At 37.0% G+C, this 27,951-nt stretch overlaps 1 protein-coding gene across 2 annotated transcripts in view; it reads right to left on the minus strand.

The window, feature by feature from the left end:
* Positions 3,007-27,951, minus strand: part of KIF27 (kinesin family member 27) — a 90,236-nt gene continuing 65,291 nt past the window's right edge. The window contains exons 14-18 of one of the 2 annotated variants that reach the window (XM_018052416.1): positions 24,347-24,562; positions 21,133-21,339; positions 19,348-19,546; positions 15,603-15,767; positions 3,007-5,608 (exon numbers count right to left, since the gene is read on the minus strand). In XM_018052416.1, coding sequence (XP_017907905.1) covers positions 5,124-5,608; positions 15,603-15,767; positions 19,348-19,546; positions 21,133-21,339; positions 24,347-24,562 — 1,272 coding nt within the window. In that variant the 3' untranslated portion in view covers positions 3,007-5,123. The remainder of the gene's footprint in view (positions 5,609-15,602; positions 15,768-19,347; positions 19,547-21,132; positions 21,340-24,346; positions 24,563-27,951) is intronic. The other variant, XM_018052417.1, reaches the window with a different exon arrangement.

Raw genomic sequence — 27,951 nt, forward strand, 5'->3', positions numbered from 1 at the left:
TTTACTGTCTCAGCTACCAGCAGAGCCCGTAAGAACTACTTCTTAGGCCTATAAAAATAGACAGCCAAATCTTTAAAATATTTTCTTGTGAGAATAGAATTCACATGCAATTTGCCACAGAATAGTTATTTCTGCTACTGCTAACATATATAATTAAACCTGAGAGTTTAAAATGTTTAATATAAATTAAGCAACCACATTTGTCCTACAGTTATTCCATTTTGACAGTCAGCTCTATGGAAAACCTAATAATTCTACCATAAACATATATGATGCTTTAGTCTTCAAAGTGCTTTTATATATTTAATTGATAAACAGGCTATTTACATATAGTAAAAATAGTAGTTTTGCTGCCCATTTATTAAATAGAGTTGCATTTGAAAAATAAGATTTTGATTTTAAATATAAGGAGTGGCTCATAAATTGCTTTTTCTAAAAAAAATGTCTATTTGGTGCTTTAGAAGATATAATTATTTAATGTACTCCATTAATAAGATTGTAACCTGGATCACTCTGATCATGTTCTGGTTATCTTACAGCCAAGGGACTCCCAGGGCTGGCTGGGAAATTCCTGTAAAACAGGCTTATTCCCAGGGTTCTAGTGGAACAATTCAAATGCTGCCTAATCTGACAATTTTAATACTTATAAATTACCAAAATTATCAGTCAGTTGAGTTCAGATTAACTCCTCACTCCTTTTTTTGGTGGACAGTGATGCTCCACTGCAGGCCACAAACAAAAGTAAGTTCAGCCTCTCAAGGAGGGCTAATAGCTGATGGTTTGTAATCACGAATGGAAGACTTATTTTCAGTAGAAAAATTTAGGGATATTTTGTAAAGAAAAATTAAGCAAAATAGTTAAGTATTGTTTTACGAAGATAAATTCTGTAAATTCTGCCTAGAGTGCGTGCTTTGGGATACTATTTGTGGTTCTTTGGTGGTAACCATCTAAGTTTTATTCTTCAGTTTGTTATGGCCGACAAAATTTATCCAAAATACTTTCTTATAATTCTCTACTGAATGGCTTCACAATTTCCATGTTCAGTCTAGAGTGTCCTTTCACATAATCCTGAATAAACAATATTCATGAGGAGGAATTGGTGTAAAAACCGGGATGTGTCTATTTTCAAATGGCGAATTCAGTACCAACTTGAGTATTCTTCAGGGTTTAGAGACAGCCCATGATTGAAGTTAAGTTTGTGTTGTTGCAAGAGAGATAAAATATATTCTTTCAAAATATTTTTGAAAATTCCTTGCTGGCCTATGGAATGCTTTAAAATAAAGCTCTTTTTTTCTCCTGTTTTTATCAGAGCTTTTTGAATCCTGGAACTCTGGGGAGTGAGGGGTAAGTAAGCTATAATTTACCTATATTTTGTTGTTGTTACTTGGGGCAAGGTTCAAAAAGTGGTGGGTTTTTTTTGCCACGTTGAAAGGCTTGTGAGATCTTAGTTCCTTGACTAGGGATCAAATCCAGGTCCTTGGCAGTGAGAGCATGGAGTCCCAATCACTGGACTGCCAGGGAATTCCCAAGAAGGATTTCTTTTAAGATATCTCTCAGATCAAATAATTTCGAACAATATTTACCACTCTGGACTTGAAAAATCTATTTTGCTTTCCCTGGTGGCTCAGTGGCAAAAGAATCTGCCTGCAATGCAGGAGATTCAAGTTCTATCCTTGGGTTGGGAAGATCTGCTGGAGAAAGAAATGGCAATCCACTCCAGTATTTTTTCCTGGGAAATCCCATGGACAGAGGAGCCTGGAAGGCTGTAGTCCATAGGATCACAAGAGTGGGACATGACTTAGTGACTAAACAACATATACTGTAATAAGCTTGAAAACACAATAATACAGTGTGAAAATATTATTTCACTTCACTGATATATTGCTTTTGTTCTGCTTTAAGCACAAGTATTTTTAAATGTTTAGTTTTCTAGTCTTCTGTTACGAATGGTTTTGTTCCTTGGGCATATAAGGATCTTGCTTGTTATAACCAAGTATGAGATTGTTGTGTTTTTCTCTTCAGGTAGTACAGAGGTAACTCAGTAGTAGTGTGTTGTATAATAATTTACCAACAGAAACCAATACCTAAATCTAAGTCAATATATTTGGGTTCAATTAAATCACACTGCTAGCATTTCAAATAGTGGCTATTCTGTTGATGCATTGTGGAAATTTCTAGGAAAAGAGAGATTAAAAAGGGACAAATAAGAACTATGTAAAATATCAAAAGTCAATACTAAACATCAAGTTTTCCCAAGCTTTCTTTTTATAATTTCTCATCTAATTACTGCCACATTGGGGTATTTTGGGGGTCAAAATGAAAATAGCATTATAAAAATCAAACACTACTCCAGTATGTGGTGTCATGCATGCTCTGTATTCCAAAGCAAGGAATGGAAGTAGGCACCCCTGCTGCAAGCACTGAGGGGTACATTATTTGGAGAGAATTTAAAACCAATAAAACTTATAAAAAGTCAGTCTACTTTTTTATTATCAGCATCAGGGAAACAATGACAGTGATAAAATACTTCTCCCATTAGACCGATGCTCCCACACACACTCTTTGAACACTACTGCCCAGATGAGCTCAAAATACTGCATACCCAATGCATTTATCATGGAAGGATCTCACTCAGCTTCACTCTCAATTTTTGAAAATAGAAATGTTTTATCAGTATTAGTCAAGGGAGCCGGCTATAACTTATAATGTAAAATACACATGAGTACTTTAAAAGTTTCCAGTTAAGTTGAGAGAGGAATTATGTACATGAGTGGGCAATGAACTTTAATTATTAATACTCCAGTGTTTTATAAAAATCTTAAGTATTGCCTAAGGAAATAAATCAAAGAGCAAAACATGTCATACTTTAATGACATATGTCATGTCATTTAATGTGTTAAGAATTTGTGCCTACAGAACCTAAATCCCATTAAGGACTCGACTCCTTAGCAATTCATTCTAAGACTCTGTATAAGACCTTTTGTTTTAAAATATAAGACGCCCATCCTTAAATTAGCATTTATCACTTTATTGACCTGGGCTGTTACAAACAAGCCAATGGCAATCAAGTCCACATTACGGAAGATCATATATATATATATATTTTGCTGACTTCTTGGACCCTGACTTCATGAAGATATGAAGAACTGAGGGGGAAAAAAACATTAGCAAAAGAAAACAAACATTAAAGCACAAAAGCACCTTCAATGATGTTCTTGCTACTCTTGGTTCCCATATTCAGAGTTCTCCAACCCGTTATCTACAACACTCTGGAGTTAGGGAAGGAACTAGTACTTTATGGAGGCAAATATCTTTCTTTCCAAATGCTGTTATAGGTGGAAAAAATATAATGAACAAAAGAACCCCACATATTTCATACACATGCAAGAAGGCAAACACAATGACAAAATGTTCAGACTTAAGGACAGCATGTGAAATAAGAGTAAAATTTATTAGTGGTGTATGTAAGAAAAATTGTACTTGCTTTTGGGGAGGTGCCTTAAAATTTTGTTTCCTTTGTAAGTGCACTGACTAAATAGAAAGACAAAAGTTTCATTCCTAGAATATATTATTCAGGTCATTCTTAACATGTGTGTTTGAGTATGTACATGAAATCCATCATAGCACATAAAGGATATATGTTTAACCAAAAAGGGGAAAAATTATATATTTGTTATTTAGAAGTCAGTTCACATTTGCATTATTAAATCTACTCATTGTTGGTTTAATATAAATTTTATTGTTTTGTTAGTGAGCTGGCTTTTAGAAAATGCATTTGTATTTCCACAGGTAAAACAAGTATGTGTCAATTTCTTGGGCAGGCAGCAGAATTCCAAAGTTAAAATATATTCTTATATGAATTATTTCTAAGTAGTACTTAATCTTATAAGGAATTTAAAATTAGGACCTTCATTAATAAACCTGTACTTATTATTAAACATATGATTGATATGCTTTTTTAAGACACTGGCCTTGTGCCATTTTATACACATAGCAGTCTTCCCTGTGGCTCAGTGGTAAAGATTCTGCCTGCCAGCGCAGGAGATGTGGGTTCAATCCCTGGGTCAGGAAGATCTCCTGGAGAAGGAAATGGCAACCCCTCCAATATTCTTGCCTGGAAATCTCATGGACAAAGGAACCTGGTGGGCTACAGTCCATGGGGTCACAAAAGAGTTGGATATGACTTAGCAAAACAATACACATATATCACACATTATATATGGTATATATTAAGCATATATCATACAAACCAAAGACAAAAAAAAAACCAACCTGGCTTAAAACCAGTCTGGCTTCAAATAGGCTCTGTTACAAATTAAATTTCTAACTTCGTTTGTTAATTTGTTGGATGAAGCAGTTTCTAATTGGCCAACATTATATATTATGGTTCCATTCCCAGTTAAGTCCACAGAAGTCTATTTAATCCATAATTTATTTTTAATACCATACTTTAGAGATACAAAAACTATTCACCAATTTAGAAGTTAGTTTTGGTTTGATTTTCTTTTCCTATAGGAACTGGTTTTTACCAGTGGGACCAAGGAATCCTACTCCCTAGGGGCTAGAAATTAGAAGTCTTTGAGCACAGGACAACAGTTTGGGTGCCAGGTAAGATGGTCAGGGTCAATAGCAACAGAAGAAAGAACAAAAGAAAACATTAGCAGCATCAGATAAGAAAAATTGGAGTCAGTAAGAAAGTGGGTTACTCTAACGGAGCAGACTTCTGTAAATCAGGGTGATTTTGCTGCTGTTCCACTCAAACATTAGTTAGTTAAAGAAAAAGCTTTATTTTACAAGTGAAAGTTTGAAAAACTAACAAAAATAACATAAGTAACAAAATAATAAAATGGGATATTTTTTGTGATTGAAAAATATGAAAATGTACAAGCTGTATTTGTTGGGCAAATCAGTATTTAGTTCTTAATTCCAGACTGAAGTTTATATAATAATTAGAGCAAAACAATCTTGGAAGAAAACACACATTCACAGTATACAAAAGGATTCCTTCCTCTCCTTCTTCTTTATCCTGAGGGAAGAGCTAGTGAACTTAAAATTTAATTTTTAACAGGTTAGAAAAAGGAATCTTACACATCTTCTAAATTAAAGTTTTTCTTTTTAAATGCCTAGGTTTTTAAGTCACTCACTTTCCTAGCTACTTCAAGGGAATCAGCAGTCATAGATCCAACCCCAGCTCCAAGATTGGAACGTCGTAATGATAGTTCCAAGGCAGAAATTTGGCGTAACTCTTTGCGACACAACTTTACAGGTGTGACACCATGCAGCTGTCCGACATTTCTGACTGGCTGAATTTGGGTTGATGGTCGACTGTTAGATTTTGTAAACTGATTTTCATCTATTTCGGTTTTGTCCTCACTGCTTAACAAATGCCCACCAGTGGGTGCTACAGAGCTATACATTGGAGGTAATTCTGGGCCATCTTCCCAGAGCTTCTGAGGATTTGGCTGTGTTCTTAAACTGCTTGTGGAACTGTCTAATTGTCTTTCCCTTCCACTTAATTTCATACTTTCAGTTCTGGATGCCCATTTTAATTCTTCTGAAGCCAGGCCGGCTTTTTCTGGGTTCTGAACTCCATCTCCAGCATCATGATCTAAAAGTAATCAAAAAAGCAGAAAAATAATTAGAGGTTTCCTTAAAAACAGGTATTTTAATCATAGTATCATGCAATATAAATTATGTCTTCCAGCTTGTGTTGTTAAGTGACTTAAGTGTAAAAATGAATTATTTCACTTAGAGGCATTTGCATGTGAATAACTCAGAATTCTTTATTAATGGAACAAAACTGAAAGTTTTCTAGCAATTTTGGCACCCATAGAAACATAGGAGTCCTTTCGGCCTCTGTGGAGCTCTTTCACACCCTCTGCTGGGCTTGCCACTGGTGAATTACGGCCCAAATCCTGGTCATATTTCCAGGGAATCTTCTGACTTGGCATGAGTGAGTGAAGTCACTCAATCATGTCCGACTCTTTTCGACCCCATGGACTGTAGCCTACCTATCAGGCTCCTCCCTCCATGGGATTCTCCAGGCAAGAGTACTGGAATGGGTTGCCATTTCCTTCTCCAGGGGATCTTCCCTACCCAGGGATCGAACCCAGGTCTCCCGCATTCCAGGCAGACGCTTTAACCTTTGAGCCACCAGGGCAGCCGTATGTGTGAAAATCTAGTCTTGGTTGGGACTCCAAGCAAGAGAGCAGGGTTCTTCCATCTGAGCGTACTCTGGGGTACATACCACAGCTCCCACCATCAAAATGGAAAGGACAGCATACCCCTCAGAGGGGACCATCCCGCTGGAATGACTGATAGGAGTGAGTGAAGACAGCAAAGCTGGAGGCCGTCAAATCACAGAAACATCTAATATCAAAGACAAAACTTAAAGAAAGTCCATATAGGTACTAGACCTAACGCAAAGAAAAATGCCAACCTCCACGCATGCGGACGAGGCAATCAGCACACTCCTGGTCCCGCGCGTATCGAGCTTAAAAGCAGGAGGTGCACACTGGCAGCTCCAAAGCCAAACCCGGCCCTCAGGTCCGTTTTGCCTAGCCTAGGAAATGATATGTGACGCAGAGTTTAAAACGTGAAAAGTCTCACACGGAAATACAGATTTCTGGATTTTCTAGAAAAAGGAGAGAAACTAACAATTTCTGCCTGGCAACAGCAGCCAGAGAAGAGCTGCCCCTGCCGGTGTGGATGGCTGTTGTAGCCCCACGGCTCACTCTGGCTTCCTGGCTCCTGCAGCCATTTTAGTTTGTGAACCTGGTTTAAAATAAAATGGATTTTCTGTATAACCTTTAAAAATTGAGAATGACTCTGTTGCAAACCTGAAACTTACATAACATCATACATCAACTCTACCTCAATTTAAAAAAAAAAAAAGGATTGATTTTCTAGTTTTTAAAATTCTCAAAAACAAAAACCTGAACTGGCAAATGACATAGATCCTCAAATGGAATTAGCAGGCACAAAGTTGATCACAGTGGCTTCCAAAGTTTGCTGCACATTAGTGTCACCTGGAAACTTTTAAAACTCCTGATGCCTAGTAACCTATAACAGGAAGGAATATGAAACAGTGTGTGTGTATATAAGTGATAAGTGAAAGTCACTCAGTTGTGTCCGACTCTTTGCGACCCCATGGACTATACAGCCCGTGGAATTCTCCAGGCCAGAATACTGGAGTGGGTAGCCTATTCCTTCTCCAGCAGATCGCCCCGATCCAGGAATCAAACTGGGGTCTCCTGCATTACAGATGGATTCTTTACCAACTGAGAGAGAGAGAGAGAGAGAGAGAGAGGGAGTGTGTGTGTGTGTGTGTGTACACACAATACTGTAAATCAACTATATTTCAATGAAAAAAGAAATCCTGATGCCCAGAAGTCATAGTGTCTGGGGGAGGAAGCCAGGCATCTTAGTTTTTAAAGATCATAAGAGAAAGGGCAGGGATGGGCTCAATGGAAAGGTTCACTCCCAAGCCCACTTAGATTCCTCACAACACAGTTTCCCTTTTCCAGAATTTCACCACTAATGGAACAGACTAAACAGAGATTTAATTCATCTATGATTACACAGGCAGTAAAAGAAATTAGGATCCCAACCAGATCTTCTGACTCTAATATCCTAACACATAGTTTTATAAGTGACTTAAATTGATATGAGGATACTCTGTCAATATCAGTTGCACCAGGGTGGCCATCTCTTCCATGAAGCCTACCTCAGGCCTACTGAGGAAGACTATGGTCCTTAGATTTTAACCTCTGATAGATCATTTACTGGCTCTGCTCTGGTTTACAACTGACCCCACCATGAGACTATCAGCTCCCTGACAAGGACCTGAGTTCTACTCAGCTTTAGGTCCTCCATCACTCATAGCTAAGTCTATTAGATTTTTAATTAATGGGTGACATTTAAATAAATTAATTGATACAAGGATAGTTTTAAATAGTTAAACAAGTACATGGATTGCATGTCCATATTAACTGATTTTATCCTCACAAAATGTTAGAAAACAGATGCACTGGGCTGGAAGCATGATCAAGAAGTGACCAAGATATTTTAGTCAAAAGAGTAATTCTTTGCTACTTGGAAATACTAAAAATATTCAAAGCATATAAAGTCTGGCAGGCAGGCAATGAAAAGATGACTACTGAAACCAAATCACCTGAATACTAAAACTGTTATGTGTTAACTAGGATACTGATTATTAAGCATGTAATACTTCATTCATATAGCTTATATATATAAAGAGAGAGTTATATATATAAAACTCTCTTTTTTGTGGTATCTTCGTCAGGTTTTTGAATTATTAGGGTGATGGTGGCCTCATACAATGAGTTTGGAAGTTTACCTTCCTCTGCAATTTTTCTGGAAGAGTTTACTTTTGGTAGAATTCAGCTGTGAAGCCATCTGGACCTGGGCTTTTGTTTGTGGGAAGATTTCTGATCATAGTTTCAATTTCTGTGCTTGTGATGGGTCTGTTGAGATTTTCTATTTCTTTTTGGTTCAGTTTTGGAAAGTTGTACTTTTCTAAGAATTTGTCCATTTTTTCCAAGTTGTCCATTTTATTGGCATATAATTGCTGATAGTAGTCTCTTATGATCCTTTGTATTTCTGTGTTGTCTGTTGTGATCTCTCCATTTTCATTTCTAATTTTATTGATTTGATTTTTCTCCCTTTGTTTCTTGATGAGTCTGGCTAACAGTCTGTCAATTTTATTTATCCTCTCAAAGAACCAGCTTTTGGCTTTGTTGATTTTTGCTATGGTCTCTTTTGTTTCTTTTGCATTTATTTCTGCCCTAATTTTTAAGATTTCTTTCCTTCTACTAACCCTGGGGTTCTTCATTTCTTCCTTTTCTAGCTGCTTTAGGTGTAGAGTTAGGTTATTTATTTGACTTTTTTCTTGTTTCTTGAGGTATGCCTGAATTGCTATGAACCTTCCCCTTAGCACTGCTTTTACAGTGTCCCACAGGTTTTGGGTTGTTGTGTTTTCATTTCATTCGTTTCTATGCATATTTTGATTTCTTCTGTGATACCAAAACCTGACAAAAATGACACAAAATAAGAAAACTACAGGCCAATATCACTGATGAACATAGATGCAAACATCCTTAACAAAATTCTAGCAATCAGTATCCAACAACACATTAAAAAGGTCATACATCATGACCAAGTGGGCTTTATCAGAGGGATGCAAGGATTCTTCAATATCCGCAAATCAATGTAATACACCACATTAACAAGTTGAAAAATAAAAGCCATATGAGTATCTCAATAGATCCAGAGAAAACCTTTGACAAAATTCAACATCCATTTATGATAAAAACCCTCCAGAAAGCAGGAATAGAAGGAACATACCTCAACATAATAAAAGCTATACATGACTAACCCACAGCAAACATTATCCTCAATGGTGAAAAATTGAAAGCATTTCTCCTAAAGTCAGGAACAAGACAAAGGTGCCCACTCTCACCACTACTAGTCAACATAGTTTTGGCCACAGCAATCAGAGCAGAAAAAGAAATAAAAGGAATCCAAATTGGAAAAGAAGAAGTAAAACTCTCACTGTTTGCAAATGACATAATCCTCTACATAGAAAACCCTAAAGACTCCACCAGAAAATTACTAGAGCTAATCAATGAATATAGTAAAGTTGTAGGATATAAAATCAACACACAGAAATTCCTTGCATTCCTACACACTAATGAGAAAATAGAGAAATTAAGGAAACAATTCCAATCACCATTGCAACAAACAGAATAAAATACTTAGGAATATATCTACCTAAAGAAACAAAAGACCTATATATAGAAAACTATAAAACACTGGTGAAAGAAATCAAAGAGGACACTAATAGATGGAGAAATATACTGTGTTCGTGGATTGGAAGAATCAATATAGTGAAAATGAGTATACTACCCAAAGCAATCTATAGATTCAATGTAATGCCTATCAAGCTACCAACAGTATTTTTCACAGAGCTAGAACAAATAATTTCATAATTTGTATGGAAATACAAAAAACCTCAAATAGCCAAAGCAATCTTGAGAAAGAAGAATGGAACTGGAGGAATCAACCTGCCTCACTTCAGGCTCTATTACAAAGCCACAGTCATCAAGACAGTGTGGTACTGGCACAAAGACAGAAATATAGATCAATGGAACAAAAGAAAGCCCAGAGATAAATCCACGCACCTATGGACACCTTATCTTTGACAAAGGAGGCAAGAATATACAAGTGGTGCTGGGAAAACTGGTCAACCACTTGTAAAAGAATGAAACTAGAACACTTTTTAATACCATACACAAAAATAAACTCAAAATGGACTAAAGACCTAAACGTAAGACCAGAAACTGTAAAACTCCTAGAGGAGCACATAGGCAAAACACTCTCTGACATAAATCACAGTAGGATCCTCTATGACCCACCTCCCAGAATATTGGAAATAAAAGCAAAAATAAACAAATAGGATCTAATTAAAATTAAAAGCTTCTGCACAACAAAGGAAACTATAAGCAATGTGAAAAGACAGCCTTCAGAATGGGAGAAAATAATAGCAAATGAAACAACTGACAAAGAATTAATCTCAAAAATATACAAGCAACACCTGCAGCTCAATTCCAGAAAAATAAACGACCCAATCATAAAGTGGGCCAAAGAACTAAACAGACATTTCTCCAAAGAAGACATACAGATGGCTAACAAACACATGAAAAGATGTTCAACATCACTCATTATCAGAGAAATGCAAATCAAAACCACAATGAGGTACCATTTCACTCCAGTCAGAATAGGTGCAATCCAAAAGTCTACAAGCAATAAATGCTGGAGAAGGTGTGGAGAAAAGGGAACCCTCCTACACTGTTGGTGGGAATGCAAATTAGTATAGCCACTATGGAGAGCAGTGTGGAGATTCCTTAAAAAACTGGAAATAGAACTGCCATATGACCCATTGCTGGGCATACACACCAAGGAAACCAGAACTGAAAGAGACATGTGTCCCCCAATGTTCATCGCAGCACTGTTTATAATAGCCAGGACATGGAAGCAACCTAGATGTCCATCAGCAGATGAATAGATAAGAAAGCTGTGGTACAAATACACAATGGAGTATTACTCAGCCGTTAAAAATAATACATTTAGATCAGTTCTAATGAGGTGGATGAAACTGGAGCCTCTTATACAGAGTGAAGTAAGCCGGAAAGAAAAATACCAAAACAGTATAATAACACATATATATGGAATTTAGAAAGATGGTAATAATAACCCTGTATGTGAGACAGCAAAAGAGACACAGAGGTATAGAACAGTCTTTTGGATTCTGTAGGAGAGGGCGAGGGTGGGATGATTTGGGAGAATGTCACTGAAACATGTTTATTATCATATGTGAAATGAATCGCCAGTCCAGGTTCGATGCATGATACAGGATTCTCAGGGCTGGTGCACTGGGATGACCCAGAGGCATGGGATGGGGAGGGAGGTGGGGGGTTCAGGATGGGGAACATATGTACACCTGTGGTGGATTCATGTCAATGTATGGCAAAACCAATACAATATTGTAAAGTAATTAGCCTCCAATTAAAATAAATATTTATTTTTTAAAAAAGAGCTTAAAAAAAAACTCTCTATAGCTTAGGGAACTCAAAACTTGATATACTTAAACAGCTATATTTTATAATTCAAATGGTTTCATTTAAAAAAATCTCATGCCAGGCCGTTCCCATATCCGTAGCAGGTCTCCAAAGTGAACAGCCTCTAGCATGTTGGAACATGGAGAAGGGTTCCATTATATTAGAGCAGCATTTTGAAATACGATATAGTACAAGCTATTTCACCAATATGAATCCAAATGAATTTTTTTAAAGCATAAGGAGATCACTGAAAAGAATTACGCTGAAATATTAATAGTTGTGGGTAGAATTGTGGGTAATTTTTTCTGATTTTTTTTCTATATTTTCAAAGTTTTCTATAATGACTATATATTACTTTTTATAGCTAAAAATAAAGATATTTAAGATGATTCTAGGGGAAATAGCAAATTAGCTGAGATAACATCTTCAACATCATTAAGACATCTACCTCCAGGAATTCCCTGGTAGTCCAGTGGTTAGGACTTTGAGTTTTCAATGCCAGGGGCCTGGGTTTCATCCCTGATCAGGGAACTAGGATCCTGCAAGTTACAAGGTCAAAAAAAAGACTAGACTTCCCAGGTAAGTTGGTAAGATATGAGTTATCCTCACTTTACACATCTCCAAGATTATTTAACATTCTTTTTAGCTTTTTGTGTTTGTTTCATTAAAGAGCATGATGAAGATCTAGGTTTTTTAAGCCTGTTTACCACCATACACCACACTGTCATTTTAAGATATGTCTAGTGGACTCAGGAGTATAAAAATGGGCCATTTAAACAGTAAACAGCTAATTTCAGATATCTCAAATTTGAAAGTGTATTTTTAAAGCAAAAATGGCTTTACGCTAATTGCTTTGTTCCCTACTTAATACCTGTTTACACTTTAATTTTTTGCAGATAGCATTTCAAGTAAAAGGTTCAGCTATATGTCACAGGAAGAATTTCAAGTAAATGTTTTACTTATATGAGTAAATACCTCTGTATTACTAAACTGAAATCAGAAAGGTTGGTCTCTTTGGCAGAATCGGTATGTTTGTATCACATCTCTATCCTAAAATGACTTTTTACTAGAACACCGAACCAGGAGTTAGAAAACCAGGGACCTTAGACCATGTTCTATTTACTGGTCTGATTTTGAGTCACTGGGCCACGCTAAGCTTTAATTCCCACATCTAAAAATGGGGTTAGCATATACCAGTTTACTGAGTTTAGGACTAAATAGAACTGTTTGGGAAAATGCCTATAAATGATACATACAATAAATATAAAGTAGCATTAGAACTACTTTTCTAAAATATTACTCAGTTTTAACCACAATGACGTACCATCTCACGCTGGTCAGAATGGCTGCTATCAAAAAGTCTACAAACAATAAATGTTGGAGAGGGTGTAGAGAAAAGGGCACCCTCTTACACTGTTGGTGGGAATGCAAACTAGTGCAGCCACTATGGAGAACAGTGTGGAGATTCCTTAAAAAACTAGAAATAGAACTGCCATACGACCCAGCAATCCCACTACTGGGCATACACACCGAGGAAACCAGAACTGAAAGAGACACGTGTCCCTCAATGTTCATCACAGCACTGTTTACAATAGCCAGGAAATGGAAGCAACCTAGATGTCCACTGGCAGATGAATGGATAAGAAAGCTGTGGTACATATACACAATGGAGTATTACTCAGCTATTAAAAAGAATGCATTTGAATCAGTTCTAATGAGATGGATGAAACTGGAGCCTATTATACAGAGTGAAGTAAGTCAGAAAGAAAAACACTAATCCAGTATATTAATGCATATATATGGAATTTAGAAAGATGGTAATGATGACCCTATATGCAAGACAGCATAAGAGACACAGATGTAAAGAACAGACTTTTAGACTCTGTGGGAGAAGGCGAGGGTAAGATAATCTGAGAGAACAGCACGGAATATACAGCACCATGTATATTATCATATGTGAAATAGATCTCCAGTCCAGGTTCCATGCATGAGACAAGGTGCTCTGGGCTGGTGCACTGGATGGGATGGGGAGGGAGGTGGGAGGTGGGTTCAGGATGGGGAACACATGTACACCCATGGCTGATTCATGTCAGTGTATGGCAAAAACCACTACAATATTATAAAGTAAGTAGCCTCCAATTAAAATAAATAAATTAATTAAAAAACAAAATAACAGCAACAGAAAAATAAAATATTACTGAGTTTTAAGATTTAAAACTATGTTAATTCTGCTTACATTATATATTCAGCACACATCTTTTCATTATACACATATATAATTCTCTACTGGACTCTATTTTTTATGGTTTCAGTTTTTATAATTATCTTTTAAGTTGAAATATAATTGATATGTAACATTATATTAGTTTCAGGTGTACTATTTACCTCTTGTAATCATCTTTAAGTACTGGGTTGGGCAAAAAGTTCATTCAGGTTTTTTCATAAGCTGGTAGAGAAAAACCTGAATAAATTTTTTTAACAACCCAATAGTTTTCTTTACAGGTACAAAGTAGTTGTGTTTCTAAAAAAGACTGTAAAGTCAACTTTCAAAACCATTCTTAACTTATTAGAAGAATACTTTCTCTAAAGGAAGGCTAATTTTTTTTATAAAAAGAGAATATATTATTTTAGAGATATTGGTTGCTTTCTACTGGTGGGCTTAAAGACAATATGTTTTAATCATAGATATATCACCTTCATGGCAGTTTTTGCTTTCGCAAAGTTCTTTGTCATGTTTTATCATTTCATTGAGGAAGGTGGTATTTCTACATATCTACATATAATTATGCAAGAAAACATCCTAGTCTCAACAATGGTTTTATTATATTTTCGAATTTCCAGAGGTTACAATATGGAAAAACCTGAGTGATCTTAGAAATACATACAATATTATTTTATCTTTATTATTCTCTATTTATTTTACTTTTTATGATGATCAGAAGGCTTCAGTTCCTATAAAACAGGAAAACAACAGCTATCCTATATTTAGGGTTAGTGAGAGAGGAGAGCGAAAAAGTTGGCTTAAAGCTCAACATTCAGGAAATGAAGATCATGGCATCCGGTCCCATCACTTCATGGGAAATAGATGGGGAAACAGTGGAAACAGTGTCAGACTTTATTTTTGGGGGCTCCAAAATCACTGCAGATGGTGATTGCAGCCATGAAATTAAAAGACGCTTACTCCTTGGAAGAAAAGTTATGACCAACCTAGATAGTATATTCAAAAGCAGAAATATTACTTTGCCGACTAAGGTCCGTCTAGTCAAGGCCATGGTTTTTCCAGTGGTCATGTATGGATGTGAGAGTTGGACTGTGAACAAGGCTGAGTGCCGAAGAATTGATGCTTTTGAACTGTGGTGTTGGAGAAGACTCTTGAGAGTCCCTTGGACTGCAAGGAGATCCAACCAGTCCATTCTGAAGGAGATCAGCCCTGGGATTTCTTTGGAAGGAATGATGCTAAAGCTGAAACTCCAGTACTTTGGCCACCTCATGCGGAGTTGACTCATTGGAAAAGACTCTGATGCTGGGAGGGATTGGGGTCAGGAGGAGAAGGGGACGACAGAGGATGAGATGGCTGGATGGCATCACGGACTTGATGGACATGAGTCTGAGTGAACTGCGGGAGTTGGTGATGGACAGGGAGGCCTGGTGTGCTGCGATTCACGGGGTTGCAAAGAGTCGGAGACAACTGAGCGACTGAACTGAACTGAACTAAGAATTTTAGTGAGTTAGAAAATATATACGAATCCCTGGTACATGGTAGACAATCCAATAAATGATCATTTCCTACACACATATACATTTGTTCTTTTATTCTTTTATCCAGTGGTTCTGTCTTACACATAGACTAGACAACTATTTTTGTTACAGAGACAGGATTCTAAATAATCCAATCAGTTGAGAGAGGCTCCATGGCAAATCGTGCTATGGTGTTGGTGCAATAGGTAATGCTAAATTTCTTACTTTCTGATGGTACTAGTTGCCGCCGAAATGCTTCCCCTATCAGTTCCTTGAGTTTCTTCTTCAGATCTCTGCTGGTTTTCTTATAGAAATATAGATCTCTTTCCAGCTGCTGGATTTTATCTTCATAATTTTTTAAAGTTTCCACAATGCCTTCCCCATCTCGCTCTATAAAACAGAAAATTACATTTAAAATCAGTTTAAAATAAATGACTGAAAATCCTAACAGAGCTCCCAGACTCTATTTAAAAGATGAGATTTCTGTATGTTACATGTTTATCTGTTCCTTGAATGGATTTGTTTTCAGCTACAATATGGATTCTACTACCTGTAAAATGTTTTCAAAGTAGGAGGAGCCCTTCCCCATCCTAACCCTTAAAACTACGTATTTTTCATAATTCATAAGCACTTTTTGAGTAGTTACTAACTAAATTTATCCTCAGAACATCAGAAGTAAGGTCTACATTTGGAACTCTGTCCAGCTGCATCAGTGTCTTAAAAGTTTATATCAGGAATTGTGGATATATAAAAGTCATAAGCCTAAGGTTTATAGGCCCAAGAAATATATGACCAGGGAACTTCCCTGGTAGCACAGTAGACAGGAATTCATCTGCCAATGCAGGGAACATGGGTTCAATCTTTGGTCCAGGAAGATTCCACATGCCGAGAAGCAACTAACACCATGGCCACAACTTCTGAGCAGGTGCTCTAGAGCCTGTCAGCTGCCACTACTGAGCTGGTGTGCTGCAACTACTGAAGCCCCTGCGCCTAGAGTCTGTGCTCCACAACAACAGAAGCCATCGTGATGAGAAGCCTGCCACATCGCAATGAAGAGTAGCCCCTAATCTCCGCAACCAGAGAAAGCCTGTGCAGCAACAAAAACCCAGTGCAACCAAAAATAAATAAACAGATTAATTTTAAAAATAAATGCAATGCTTTAAGAAAAAAATGGAGAAGGCAATGGCACCCCACTCCAGTACTCTTGCCTGGCAAATCCTATGGACGGAAGAGCCTGGTAGGCTGCAGTCCATGGGGTCGCTAAGGGTTGGACCCGACTGAGCGACTTCACTTTCACTTTTCACTTTCATGCATCAGAGAAGGAAATGGCAGCCCACTCCAGTGTTCTCGCCTGGAGAATCCCAGGGATGGGAGAGCCTGGTGGGCTGCCGTCTATGGGGTCGCACAGAGTCGGACACGACTGAAGTGACTTTAGCAGCAGCTTAAGAAAAAAAAGACTGGGCGTGGGTTCCATTCCTGGAACTAAGGAATGGAACTAAGAATGGATCTCAGAATGGAACTATGGAATGGAACTAAGATCCCACATGCTTTGTGGCGTGGCCAAGAAACTTGAAAATAAAAAAGAAATATACAACCAGAAAAACCAGAAACCTGTCAGAAGAGGCTGAAAGATTAAATTACAAAGGAAAAATCACCAGGAAAAGAGACGAGGGGGAAAAGCCATAAGTAAACCTCTAGTTTATGCCACAATATAACTTAAAACTTCTAATATTTAGGCATGTTTACGACAGTCCCCTTTGAGTTATGTTCTACAACCAGTAAAATTCAGTTTACTCATCTTCAGGAATACACTTTCAGACCTACTCTCTCCTGCTGGTAAATCTAGAAAATGGTCCTGTGCTCAGTTGCTCAGTTGTGTCTGACTCTTTGCGACACTATAAACTGTAGCATGCAGGCTTCCTGTCCTTTACTATCTCCTAGAGTTTGCTCAAAGTTATGTCTGTTAAATCAGTGATGCCATTAAACCACCTCATCCTCTGTCACCCCCTTCTTTTTTTTGCCTTCAATCTTTCCCAGTGTCAGGGTCTTTTCCAATGAGTCAGCTCTGCATCAGGTGGCCAAAGTATTGGATCTTCAGCTTCAGCATCATTTCTTACAATGAATATTCAGGGCTGATTTCCTTTAGGATTGATCTCCTTGCTGTCCAAGGGACTCTTGAGAATCTTTGCCAGCACCACAATTCAAAAGCATCAATTCTTTGGCACTCAGCCTTCTTTATGGTCCAACTCACTCATCCATACGTGACTACTGGAAAAATCATAGCTTTGATTATATGGACCCACCCCTTTGTCGGCAAAGCAATTATCTCTGCTTTTCAATACGCTGTTTAGGTTTGTCATAGCTTATCTTCCAAGGAGCATCTTTTAATTTCGTGGCTGCAGTCACCATCCACAGTGATTTTGCAGCCCAAGAAAATAAAGTCTGTCACTGTTTCCATTGTTTTCCCACCTGTTTGCCATGAAGTGATGGACCAGATGCCACGATCTTAGTTTTCAGAATGTTGCATTTTGAGCCAGCTTTTTCACTCTCCTCTTTCATCCTCATCAAGAGGCTCTTTAGTTCCTCTTCACTTTCTGCCATTAGAGTGGTATCATCTGCATATCTGAGGTTGTTGATATTTCTCCCAGCAATCTTGATTCCAGCTTGTGCTTCATCCAACCCAGAATTTTGCATGATGTACTCTGCATATAAGTTAAATAAGCAGGGCGACAATATACAGCCTTGACGTACTCCTTTCCCAATTTGAACCAGTCTGTTGTTCCATGTCCACTTCTAACTGTTGCTTCTTGACCTCCATATAGGTTTCTCAGGAGACCGGTAATGTGGCCTGGTATTCCCATCTCTTTAAGAATTTTGCACAGAATGTTTCCTACATAAATATTTTCAGTTACAACTTAGTTATGAAAAACTTGTCCCAGCTATAGTAATGAATGATTTTTAAAATGTTCTCATTTGGCTAAAGCATGAGCTTTTTTGTAAGATGCCAATCACTTGAAAAAACATATTAAAAATTCTATTAAAAGATCACTTTTAGAGATGTAAGACAGAATAACATGATGTAAAGAGAACGTGTTTGAATGAAATAACATATGGAATCCAGTCAAGGAAGTCCTGTCATCAGGCAACTAGTTGCTAATTAATTGGTTATAAAATTTAACTTACAGGCAGACTGCCTCAACACTCCAATGCATAGATTTTCCAATTTTCTGCTTACTTGGGTTGCTTCTTCCGGATCCCTTTTACCACATTTCCAGCTCTAGATTCACGAGAATGAAGACTCAACAGCTAAGCTGCCTGAACTGAAGTATTCCAGGCACTGAAGTATCGCCAGGCAGTGATTTTGTTGCCATAAGAACTGTGTGTGTACCAGTCATAAGCCCAGGTATTGTGAAGACCAACTGCTATGGCAAGTCTTTCCATACCACAGTTGACAGCTGAACTAAACTACTATGTGCTAAGAAACAGTATGTGCCCATCAATGGTAGACTAATTTTGACCTAAGCTATAATCTTTAATGCATGAAATTTACAACTGATATAACTAAAAGGAGAACTATAACCAGAAATCTTACAGAACCTATTATTTTAATTTTATAAAGGTAAAGTGATTTAAATATCAAGGTTCAATATCCTAGAAATGGGGAACTTTTCAGCTATATATCACCAAGCCAGATGTCATCCCACATTCCTACATAGTAACTAGACAAATAACTAACAGGATTGCAGCAGTTCTCTGTGTGTTGCTGGAGACAGGCAGAGGAGATGGCATTTCAGGCATGAAGTACCTTACATCCATAGGGGTATCCCAGCATGTGGACCCAAACACACAAAGCACAAAACATGTGTTAGTAGTAATTATTTATGCATGTTAGGCTTTAACTGACCCAGTTCCTTTCCTGATCCCCCTCCTCTACATCATCTTCACACAGCTGATGAGAAGGGGCAGTTACCTTTGAAATGATGTAACAGCAGCTGCATTTTTTGCTCGTGTTCTTTTTGCTGGAGGATCAGTCTCCGGTCACACTGAAATTTCAGATGTTCCAGTGCAGATTCTAACTCACGAACCACATTATCCCGTTCCAGAACTTTCATTTTAATTTCTTCATTCTGTAACTTTAGTTTCCGTTCAACTTCTCGCAAATTAACCACCTAGCAAAGACATTTTTTGACCTTTTAACTGTCTTAGACAGCCTAATATAATAGATTAATTTACTTTTCCTTAGACTTCATAAAGATGAACGCCCTTAATCACCATGGTATAACTAGGCAAATGCTTTGTAACAAACCCACAAAATAACCTAACAGCCTTTTTAATTTGTTGGGATTCTGAACTGGTAACAACTTCATTTTAAATATATACCTGTGGTGAATTCATGTTGATGTATGGCAAAACCAATACAATATTGCAAAGTAATTAACCTCCAATTAAAATAAATAAATACATTCCCAAAATAAATAAATAAATAAATGTAATGTTGGTCTAACCATCACCCCTCCATCATTTCTTAGACATAATCTTTGTAGTTTACCTTTGTAATCCTATAACTATTTTCCCAGTCTAAAAAAATATCTAAGAATTCTAAAGACTCTTGTAACATCTAGATTATTCTCATTTTTAACTCCAAAGCGAATGTTATAAATAAGTGACAAAATTTTTTCAGCTGTAAATAGAGTTTGGCCTGAGACTGTACTTTTTAGTCCAGTGGGTTCCTCTCTGCACTGATATAAAGTAAAAACACTTCAGACAATATCTGTGTCACAGTACTTCTTAATAATGTAAAGACCTTCTCTTTAGAAAAATACTAATTTCTATCAAGGGTTCTTAAGATTAGAAAAATCCACTGACCTTGGCCCTTGCACTAAGACCACCACAAAAGAGTTATCTGTATCAAAGCCTCAGACAATATGTACCATTATTTCTGCCCTCCAAACACCCAGTGATGGGATGCACTCACATCAATGATAGAAGTATAATCATTCTGATAATCATTATCCAAGAGGAGGGCTGTGTATAACACTTCTATTAATTTGTTCATCTTTATTTCACGTGTCTCACAGAATTAGAACTTTATTTTAAAACTTCAGTGTTTTATTTTTCATTAATTGTATATTATCTTAAACTGAATATATTTTTCAGAGAAAAAAGTAATTTACTTGCTTAACATTTCATAATATATATATTATGAGAAGACACTGGAGAAAAGACGGATATAATTTTCAATGTTATGAATTTTCAATGTTATGAAATCAGTAAACTGTCAAATCTGTATAAAATACCTTAATTTATATTAAGCACACCCAGGTTAATGCTAAAATCGATCACTACCTTTGTCACTGATGTACCATTTCATCTCTATTTCAGTTCATAGAATATGATGAGAAAGTATAGGTACCCCTACCCAGCAATGAAGGAAAGGGAATCCAAACCTGGAGGGTCCCTTGATTTTTCATGAATGCTAAGTAGGAACAACCAAATCTAGAAAACATCCAACTAATAGTGCCTGAAGAATATATGGATTAAATTCTTTGGATTTTAAAACTATTTCAAAAAGCATCCTCCTTTCAAGTGACCCTTCAATTTTAAGAACCTCACTAAAATTTAGGCCTACAATACTTGGATAAGCACAAAGATTTCAGATGACAACATTCAGTACTGTAAAGTCTGCATATATGTGAGCTGTGTACCCATCTTGATCCCTATTTATAAGAAAACCCTCTGTCCCTGAAAAACAAACCTTATTGAAATATCTGAAAAGAACAGCTCTAATCTCAACAGGACTCAGGCAAATTAGTCTTTCTAAGACATTTGCTTCACTACGAGAGAGGTTTTGAAATGAAGCTCTGAGCAAGTTCTGGCGACTCTGGATACTTTCATTCTTGTATTCAATTGCGGCTTCCAAAGCTTCAATCCCTTCTTCAAGTTGGAAAAGAACATGTTCTTCCTAGATATAATACAATAGAAATCACTCATTTTAAATGAAATAGTATAACTTGGACTTCGTCATATTCTAAGATCTTACTAGCTCTTGGGTCTAATGGACATTACCATTGTTCTACCCTTCCCTCAAACCAATCCATGGTGGCTGCCAAATAAGTATCTTGCATTGTGCTGTATTTTCACCACAAAACATTACAGCGTTTTTAGTTACAGAATTCCTCATAAAATAGAAACTCAAATGTTTCTTGAAGATAAGAACTGACCCTCTAGAACTGCATATGGCCAACAGGTATATGAGAAGATATTCAACATCACTAGTCATCAGGGAAATGCAAATAAAAAACCACAGTGTGATACACACCTGTCAGAATGGCCATCATCAAATAACAAATGTTGGTGAGGATATGAAGAAAAGTGAATTCTCATACACAGTTGGTGGGAATGTAAATTGGTTACAGCCACTGTGGAAAACAGTACGGAGGGTTCTCAAAACACTAAAAAAGAACTACTATATGACCCAGCAATTCTACTCCTGGGTACATATCTGGGAAGATAAACTAATTTGCAAAGATACATGCACCTCAATGTTCATAGCAGCTTTATTTACAACTGCCAAGGTATGGAAGCGACCTAAGTGTCCATCAATAGATGAATGGATAAAGATGTGGTATATATACACAAAGAAATACTGCTGCTGCTAAGTCGCTTCAGTCGTGTCCAACTCTGTGAGACCCCACAGACAGCAGCCTACCAGGCTCCCTCGTCCCTGGGATTCTCCAGGCAAGAACACTGGAGTGGGTTGCCATTTCCTTCTCCAGTGCATGAAAGTGAAAAGTGAAAGGGAAGTCGCTCAGTCATGTCCGACTCTTAGCGACCCCATGGACTTCAGCCTACCAGGCTCCTCCATCCGTGGGATTCTCCAGGCAAGAGTACTGGAGTGGGGTGGCGGAATACTACTTGGTCATAAAAACAAAATTTTGCCATTTGCAGCAGCAACAAGAATGGACCTGGAGGGCATTATAGTAAGTAAGTCAGACAGAGAAAGACAAATGCTGTATCACTTATACGTAGAATCTAAAACTTACAACAAACTAGTGAATATAACAGCAAAAAAAGAAACAGACTCACAGATACAGAGAACAACATAGTGGTTACCAGTGGCAGGGCACATAATAGGGGTTGGGGAGTGGGAGGTACAATCAACTGGGAGTAAGACAGGCTACAAGGATATATTATACTACACAGGGAATATAGCCAATATTTTATAGTAACTGTACCTTTAAAAATTGCATTAAAAAATAAATAAAAATTAAAAATGGACACTCTACCACTCTGCAAACATAATTTGCTCATTCCTATCTCTATGCCTTATTTAACAGTGTTCTATCTAAAATGACCTTCTTTCTTATATCTATCAATACATACCATGTTTTTCATAATCCAGCTCAAGATTCTGATTCACCAATGCTGCCTTAATTCAATCTTCCACCAAATGATCACTGCATTGCTTTGGATAAATAATGTATTAAGTATAGCTTTATTAGGTTTCCCTGGTGGCTCAGTGATAAAGAATCTGCCTGCCAATGAGGAGATGTGGATTTGATCCCTGGGTGAGGAAGACTCCCTGGAGAAGGAAGTGGCAACCCACTCCAGTATTCTTGCCTGGGAAATTCCACGGACAGAGGAGTCTGGCGGGCCACAGGCTATGCGGTTGCAAAAGATTCGCGCATGACTTAGTACTAAACAACAACAACAACATAGCTTTATTACATTATCTATAACTTGATTTTTATATTCATCAAGATGTAGAGTTTTATCAACTCTCTGTCTCTTCTCCTCAGATGGAGTAGAATTCCTCAAGAGAAGCAAAATGTTTTCCACTTTTTTGTTTCTTCCATAGGGCCCAGGAACTGTCCTGGGCACTCAAGAATTCCTTAAATACTCAAACGTTTTGCTGAATTTTAGCCTCTCAGACCTTTAGATCTGCAGAACTGGGGGTTGACTTTGACAGCCTTGAGGGGAAAACCTCATTCTGGCAAAGCTACCCAAATTAAGTTATAAAATAGGGCAGTAGAAGCTCATGATGTCACATAACCTCCAGTCAAGTTTGTCTTTCTTTCATCAACTCAATGAACAATAATGTTATTAAACCCTCTCCCCTGTTCCTTCTTAATCAGCCCTTCAACTTCTTCTCATACTTGCTCAAATCTAAAACACTACAGAGATACAGCAAGGTGATTCCCAGCCACTTACTTTTTGTTAGTAACTTTCCCTTACTTTGGACATTGACCATAAATATTTGCAGAGAAAATCCAGGCTCAAAAGTTCATCTTTGTCTGATAAAATAATAAGTTATGGTTACCACTGCCAACTGAAATAAAATTTTGAAGAAAGACAAAGTCTGTGACAATTTGGTAGCCAATAAATGCAACATCTTTTACATAGTTAAAATAATGATGAAGAGAAGCCACATGTTCCCCTAAATGAAAACTCCTAAAAGGTATTTCTACTGGGGGCTGAATTTTGCATATTTACTTGGCTAGGACTTAGTGTGGAACAATGCTCCTGTACTTTCTAAAACAATTAACCCTTAATGCTCTAGGCCTTTGTTATAGATGATGAATTACCAAGTATCACCCAAGAAAGATGCATAAAGAAAAGGTACCTTCTTTAGAAGAAATGAGAAAAAGAGTCCCTCAAATCATTTTCTGTGTTCTGTGAAAACCTCAGCTGAGAAAGGCCATACTCAAGGCAACTGTGAGTCTCCCTATCCCTGGCAATGCTAGGAAGGGGCCACATTCATGGACCTCCATGAGAGGACATCACAGTCTCCAGTCAAGCCTTGCTTATGGCACCAAACAGGTGACAAGGAAACTCAGTACATCTGACAAAGTCTCAAGGAAACAAAGTTAATCAGGTTTATCATTTTTATGTTTGGGTAGCAAAGGTGAAGGAAATCATCCAAGTGATCCGTCATAGAGTACTTCCAGTTCCAAAGCATACTGACTTACTTCAGGTGACAACACGGTACCATTTTTAAGTTTCTCATCCACGCTGTTTCTTTGTCTCTGCAGCTGATCCTTTTCTCTCTGGAGGGCCTGTACTTGTTCTGAAATCTTTATTTTCTCCTCAGCTGTGCTGCTCTGGAGCTGCACATTCTTTTCAGACAACTCTTGGTCCAACAAGCTCAGGCGAGTTGATATTTTTAAACTGTCTGTGTTCAAAGCCTAAAAAGATAATCAACCAGACACCCTAAGGTCAGTTATTAGACATACAGACTTTTTCCTAAATAAATTAGGAAAAAACAGAGAGAAAACTACTATGTGGACATATTTTTAGCTCTTACATTATTATTTTCTCCCATGGATTTTTTTTGGGGGGGGGGGGCGGGCTTCATTTTCTAAGTCTTAAGTTGATGTCTTTTTTAAATGGAGATTTAAAAAAAAAGTTATTATTATTTATTTGGCTGTGCCTGGTCTTGGTATCTCATCAAAATAATTACATGTATATACCACCATAAGGTTTATAATTTTTTTAAAAAGTAGTCTCCTACGCCACCCTTTCTCTGATTCCTGCTCCCTAGAAATGACCGTCTTTAATCTTTCAAGCTATTTCTTCTGGTTTATGTCCATGTTTCTAAATAACATTACCAATTTTAGATACTGTCTACTGGTTGTCTATTATGAAAGATAAGATTTAGCACTCTTATGCCTCCTTGTCTGTATTTCCCCTCCTTATATTCTCCCAACTTAAGTTGTATTACAGTTTTTATTTAAATCAATAGTTTACATGACTTTGTAAATATTATTCATAACTGAACTATCTAGGACAAAATTATCATATTTCCATCTGGAACAGTTTTTTTTGGTTACCTTGTAACTACTTCTTTTCCAATAGAACTATAAAATTCCTCTCAACATTATTTTTTCAGTTAATCAAAACTTAATCAGGGAATATTTTCATTCTCTTCTCTTCTGGAAACATTTTGCCTAGAGTCTCCATCCTCCTGCTCCAAACTAGACTATAGTTGTTCCTGGACTTCCTTTGGTACTATTGAAAATTTCCAGTTAGAGCACATTTTCTGGGTCCCAAGTCTTTCTTTTCCATAGCTTGTATCCTCATTTTAAGGAGCACATCCTCTAGTAGTTTCATGAGACAGGTTGGGTTATAGATAATTTTTTTTACCTGAAAATATCTGTATTCTGCCTTCCCATTTAATTTATATTAGTCTAAAAAGAGAATATTTGTTTGGATACCATTTTCCTTATGAGTTTTAAGACTGCTTCACGTCTTCTAATGAAGAAGGTTGAGCACTCTAGTGCCATTCTGACTCTCAAGATTTATACAATGATATGCTTTTGGTAGTCTTTGCTATGCCCTTGATAAACTATTTCAACCCAGAGTTTCATATCTTCAGTGTTGGCAATTTTTTGTATTATGTCTTTGATAATCTCCTCTTCCCCTGTTTCCTCTGTTTTATCTTTCTGGAATTCCTGTTACTTGGATGATGGACTTTGTGGGTTTATCTGTTAATTAAATTTTATTCCTCTTATTTCCTATTTACTTTCTGAGATGTTTCTTAACATTATCCTTCAGAGCTTTTAATTTCTAAAAGTTCTTTCGTGTTTTTTACAGCCTGCAATTCTTGCTTTATGGATGGGAGTATCAGCTTTTACCACCTTGAGCACAGTAAGATTTTTAAAGTTTTTTCAACTCCTTGTTCTATCTCTAATTTCTCTGATCACCTTCTTCTTCTTTTTTTTTCTTTTGTTTTGGCCTCCATCTTTAATGTTAGTAGCATTCCTGAGATCTCCATCATACTTAAGAGTCAGGTATTAAAATGCTGATACTGTGGTGGGTTAAGATTTATGACAGTAGGATATACGTGGAACCTGGACACTTAGTTGGGGGCTCCCAAATGTAAATTTTTAGGGTATTTTTTCCTGGGACTGTTTCAGAAAAATCTACCAATCTTCTGCTGGGAAGTATAAGTCTGGCTGCCTGCATTTAGGGATGTATGAAGGGGTTAGGGAATGGATATCTCAGGATTCAGACTTTCATTCATTCCCTGTTTATTTTGACTTACCCCAGCCCTCTGCTGTACTTGGCTCAATCTTCAGAAAATAAATCATTTAGTCCAGAATTAGAAAAGGATGGTTTCCCAACCATGCCCTGTTTTCATTCTCAAGCCTCACTCCTCCCTTCTAAAATTCATGGTCCCTTCATTTCTGAGGTTTTTTTTTTTCATGTTTATGTGAATTATAGCTTGTGAAGCTGTTACTAAGAAAGCTAAAGATAAAGGCTTGACTCTCACTGGTATCCCTCATCTAGGCACTTGGATTTCAGCTTTTTCTGTTCTGCTAAGAAAGTAACCACTTATCTATCTCCTTTCCAGCTTACATTTTTTGGGTAACCTTTTGTCTTCTGTCATCTCCCCTACTATTTTTTCCCTTTATGTGTTTATAGGTTTTTTTCAGTAATAGCTTTACTAAAATATAGTTCATATACATCGATTTAAAATGTATAATTCGATGGTTTTAAGTATATTTGCAAACTTGTGCAACCATCACCATAATCAATCTTAGAACATTTTCATCAGTCTCTCAGAAGAAACTCTATGCCCACTAGCACTCACTCTACTTCCTCGCCAAGCCCTGATCCAGTTCTAAGTACCCAGTATTCTACTTTCTGTCTCTATTAAACTGTCTACTATGACTGACTTCTTTCACTTAACATAATGTTTTCAGAGTTCATCCATGTTGTAGCACGTATCAGTGCTTCATTCCTTTCTACTGTTGAATAATATTCCGTTATATGAATGTGTACCACATTTCGTTTACACATTGTCAGTTGAAGGACGCTGGGTTGCTTTCATTTTTTTACTATTATGAATAATACTGTTTTGAATATTCCTGTACAAGGTTTTGTGTGCCCTTATGTCTTCACTTGATTTGAATGTACACCTAGGAGTGGATGCTAGGTCATTTGGTAATTCTATGTTCAACATGTTATCCAAAGTAACTGCACCATTTTACAATCCCACCAGCAATGCGTAAGCGTTCCAATTCCTTCACACCCTCACTAAAATTATTTTTCTGATCATAATCATCCTAGTGGGTATGAAGCAGTATCTCATTTAAATCTTGATTTGCATTTACCAGATGGCTATGATGCTGAGCATCTTTCAACGTGCTTACTGGCCATTCACAAATCTCTGGAGAAATTTCTATCTGAATCCTTTGCCCATTTTTAAACTGGGTTGCCTTTTTATCACTGAGCTTTTAAAGAGTTCTACATCTGTTCTAAATACAGACTTAATGATGTACAAACACCTTCTCCCATTCTATGGGTTATCTTTTCAGTTTCTGGATGGTGTTCTTTACATTACAAATGCTTTTAATATTGATGAAGTCCAATTTATCTAATTTTTTCTGTTGTTTGTGTTTTAGGTGTAATATTCAATAAACCACTGCTTAACCTAAGGTCACAAAAAATTATACTTATGTTTCTTTCTAAGATGTTTATAGTTTTAGCACTTACATTTAGGTCTTTGATTCATTTTATTTGTATATGGTATGAATTTAGACTTTTTAAGATAAATTTTTTAAAAATTTAC

The sequence above is a fragment of the Capra hircus genome, chromosome 8 (assembly GCF_001704415.2).
Source record: "Capra hircus breed San Clemente chromosome 8, ASM170441v1, whole genome shotgun sequence".
Lineage (NCBI taxonomy): Eukaryota > Metazoa > Chordata > Mammalia > Artiodactyla > Bovidae > Capra > Capra hircus.